Here is a 4,332-nt window from a genome sequence, read left to right on the forward strand (position 1 = left end):
TCTTGTTTGACATTACAGACTTTTAGCGTTTAGTTTAAACAAAATGCTTCAAATCTAAAGCTATCTCACGTAATTTTTAACAAAACGCTACCGGCTATCGGTTATCAGCTAGTTTTGCGAAAAACACCCTCAAATTTTTGAGGTCTCTCGTGTGTCTATCTGATCAGTCTTGTGAGCAGGTTCAAGGTTCAAGTCCCTCTTTCCGCTCCCGGTTTTGTCGTTTGGTTGTAACAAATGTGTGCTCCTTTAGAGATAGGGGTAGAGATGCACACAAAAACCGGTTTCACTATTCAAAACTAGATTGGGTCAAAACCGGTTTTGATCAAACCGGATCGGATCAGATTTAAAACCGAATTTTCAATCGGATTGTAATCTTATATTCCAAATCGGATTTGATATCGGATTCAGATTTTGGTTGGAACCGGATTCGCTAAAAACTGGATCCAAATCCGCTTGAAACCCACTAAAATCGGTTTAAACCGGTTTCAAATCCGATTAGAATCGGATTCGGATTTTGGTTGGAACCGGATCGGCTTTTTGATGACGTCAGCGAAACTAGATCGGATTCGGATCCGAATCAGATCGGATTCGGGTTTTGTGCATCTCTAGATATGGGTGACGAACAAGCACCTTGTATAATAAGGTTCCTAATAAGAAGAAAGGGGCAAACCAAAACCAAGTCCCAACAATCTTTCATAATTTTTTTTAAGTAATTATTTTAAAACATTGAATATACGAACTATAAATCAATATTTATCACAAAATATTTGACAAAATTAAAATAAATATCAAACAGAAAACGAAATATCATATAAAGTTGCTTCATAAAACATTTTAAATGTTTAAATATTATAAGAAACTTAAATGCTCATGCATTGGAAAAGATTTGTAAGCATAACTTTTTTTCTTGATGTAAATAAACTTTTCTATAAGAAAGGGCTAACCATTATGGATAGTGTAAGTTAAAATGCAATACAATTTGCAAGGCCAAATACATGCTCTTGAAATCATCCACACCTCAATTATTAATGTTTTATATTCTATAAAATGGTTAATTTGCAATATACCATGAATTAGTTTTCCTAATCATCATCATCGAAAATACCCAACAAAAGTCGTCGAGTCCAGTCTAAATGCATCCTAATAAATTCATCGATTGGATTCGAATATCATGATATCACAATATTGATTGAATAAACTCATCGAAACGTGAAAGTGATTTTCATATGCAAAATACACATAAGAAATAGACAATGGAGCAATCCCACTACAATCTATGTATCAATTTATATATATGTTTCGAGTATAAACATGATATGGTCTATAAATACATGTTGTTTTCTTCACATCTCAGCAGCAAATGATTTTCCACAACCACATGTTTGTGTCGCATTCGGGTTTTTAAATGAAAAGCCTCCTCCAATAAGTGCATCACTAAAGTCAAGTTGCATCCCGAATATGAAGAGAAGACTCTTCGGATCACAAACTGCACACAAGTTCACAAAAACAAAATCAAACGATTAGTTAAATGTGCATATGCAATGATATTTCACTTTTTACCAATTTACGTAATAATTTATGCAGCAATATGTCAATATCCGGTTATAACTTATAATCATTCAAAAGAGCTTTATATTAAGAAGAAATGAAATTGGATGCTATAAGCCTATAATACAAAAACAAATGCTCGTTTTTTTTTCCTAGAAAAAATAAAGCATACCAATGACAAAACCATCGTATTCCATAACCGAGTCATCTGGTCTTGCGTTTGCCCTGCTCTCAAATTCCATGGTGTAAGACATGCCTGAGCATCCACCTTGTTTAACACCAATTCTCAAACATAAATCATCATTCTTTTCAGACCTCATTTTATTTAAATGCTTCAATGCATTATCTGTCAAATCAATCGCAGGTGCAATTCCTCCAGATGCAGGTGCTGCTACAATTTTAGACATAAACAATATGTTATTGTAAATGCAAAATGCATTAAACATATGATATCATATCACCACCTTTATGAAATTTGTAAAGATCACAATTTGCTAAAAAGGTCTAAAAGAATCAGGATTAGTTTCGAAAGATGTGATATTAGCCCATTTGACCCCAAAACTTTAAATCATACCTTTGTTTTCTTCCTTTTTCTTTTTGTTAGATTGAGCAACTATCTGCTATCTACTAATTAATAAATAGTTACTCAAATCCTAATACGATAGCTAACTATTCCATATACCCTTCTGTATTCAAGTCTTCTACCCAATACCCTAAATCACCATATCTAAACATGACTGAGTTTGATCCTATCCTTTCTGTGTCCAATTTACTCAAGCTTCCATCAAACCTACTCCCACACTTGCCACAATTTGTCTTTACACAACAAACTATGCGTTGAGGCATATTCTCTCAGAAATATCGTAAGTTTTAGGGTAAGATTGGTGGAAGAGTTACTGCTATTAGAGACTAAACCGACTGAATTCCTTCAAACCCTAAAACCCAGAGAAATAAGAAAAACAAACCCCCAATAATTCGAAAATTTCTACAAATGTAACCTAACAAGATACACTAAGGTGAAATAAGGTACAATAATCACAATCAGGGCAGTAAAATCGTGAATAAACGAGGTGAAGATACATAATCATTAACCAGAGAAGATGTAACGAAGCAACAGAGAACCAATACCTTGTGTTGAAATCGCGCGAATTGAGAAATTCTTTCTCACAATATTTAGATTAATATGAGAAGGAGAAGATCGAATGGAAATCGAAGCGGACGGAATTAATGGTGAAGAAGAGGTAGATGCTTTCGACAGACGGCAGAGGGAGGAGAAATGCACTGTTGAAGAGAACGCCATTGAAACCCGACGAAATGGAACTCTTTGTGAAATTTACACACCACAATTAAAATTCTTGTAATTGATAAAAGGGGAGTCCGAGACTCCGAGGTGTTAACGCTCAATATTGATTAATGCATTTTACACACCACAATTAGGAACTTTGATAATATGATCCTCTATTTTTTGTTATGTCTTTAGTTTTCTAGAATCTAGACCCTAGAAATTGTCAAGTTTGTTCAAAGAATTTCATGTAAAACATTAAAAAAATGTTATTCGATATAAAATCGAATCTCAAAACTTTATTTGAAGCCGCATTCATTACAACTTCGTACGTACGTCTCCAGTAACGTAACGGGGTGTGACATTCGCATGTTAGTTGATGTTGTCATATATATATATATATATATATATATATATATATATATATATATATATATATATATATATATATATAGGCATTATTTTAATACATTTTAAGTTATATTTTGGTTAATTGCAAAGATATTTGATACGTATTGAGTTCAAATTACATTTTACAGCCAAATAGGACATTCTTGAGAAAAAATGGCAAGAAGTGATGAATATTAAAACCTGGAAGGAATGGGGATGAATTGGGAGCTTAATAGAGCTTAAAAGGAAGAAGAATTTAGCAAGGACACTCCCCACGATGTGGCAATGAAGTAACACGACGTGGTTATTAGGAAATCCTTGATAGTTTCATATGAAGAGAACCCACTACATGAGAAGTCAAAGGTTCTAGAAGATATATAAGCGGAATCCAGATTCCTTGTCGGACACGAATACAATATTCATCACAACATCAGATCCTAATCCTCACGACGTGAAGATCGTTTTTAAGGAATCTATATATAGCCTTTGCCATATTCGATTTTGGGAGAGTTGGAGTAATTATTCTGAAGAGTTAGTCGAAATCAGAAGCCAAAAACCTATGAGATTCAACTATTGGAGAAAGAATACAATTGAAGTTAAGAAGATTTGAAGATCTAATCAAGATAACACATTATACATTCACTTTGATCATGTTTAGCTTTATTCCTACTGTGTTCTTGTGTTTGATTACTACTATGAAAAACTAATTTAGTAGGCTTTTGTTTAGTTAGATGAAACCTAAAACTACGAGTTAGTTCCTTACTTTTATGGATTATATGAAGTTGAATTAAGCGTATGTTTGATTTTTGATACCTAGCATGATAAAGTTTTAATCTTTGTTGCTTATATTCAGGTTAAGTATAATTGAATGATCAATTTATATTACATGAACTTAATTACCTAGTAGTTTAGGAACATTAAGTTGCTAGAACTAGGATTCATCAAATCTTAGATATGGTAATAAAGACATTAAATTTATCTCTGTTAAAGAACATAATTTGATCATAATTGTGTTTAGATAAATCTTACATAGCTCACTAATTCTTAATAGTCAATTATGTGTTTGCTTGTGTATGATTATTACGTAGTAGCTCATGAATTGATAAAAATAT

The 4,332-nt window shown here is 32.7% G+C and overlaps 1 protein-coding gene across 2 annotated transcripts; it reads right to left on the minus strand.

Annotated features, from left to right (window-relative positions):
• Positions 1-1,205: 1,205 nt before the first annotated feature.
• On the minus strand, positions 1,206-2,922 carry CPISCA (chloroplast-localized ISCA-like protein). 2 transcript variants are annotated; one of them, XM_079000631.1, is made up of 3 exons: positions 2,677-2,922; positions 1,721-1,936; positions 1,206-1,486 (listed from the first exon to the last, which is right to left on the minus strand). In XM_079000631.1, the coding sequence occupies exons 1-3, from the start codon at positions 2,846-2,848 to the stop codon at positions 1,344-1,346; spliced, it is 531 nt and encodes a 176-aa protein (XP_078856757.1). In that variant the 5' UTR covers positions 2,849-2,922; the 3' UTR covers positions 1,206-1,343. The 2 variants fall into 2 exon arrangements, with proteins under 2 accessions (XP_078856757.1, XP_078856756.1); XM_079000630.1 differs by having other exon boundaries at positions 1,721-1,939; positions 2,677-2,921.
• Positions 2,923-4,332: the final 1,410 nt, after the last annotated feature.

This window comes from Lactuca serriola, chromosome 5 (assembly GCF_051521515.1).
Source record: "Lactuca serriola cultivar US96UC23 chromosome 5, Lser_US96UC23_V15, whole genome shotgun sequence".
NCBI classification, from domain to species: domain Eukaryota; kingdom Viridiplantae; phylum Streptophyta; class Magnoliopsida; order Asterales; family Asteraceae; genus Lactuca; species Lactuca serriola.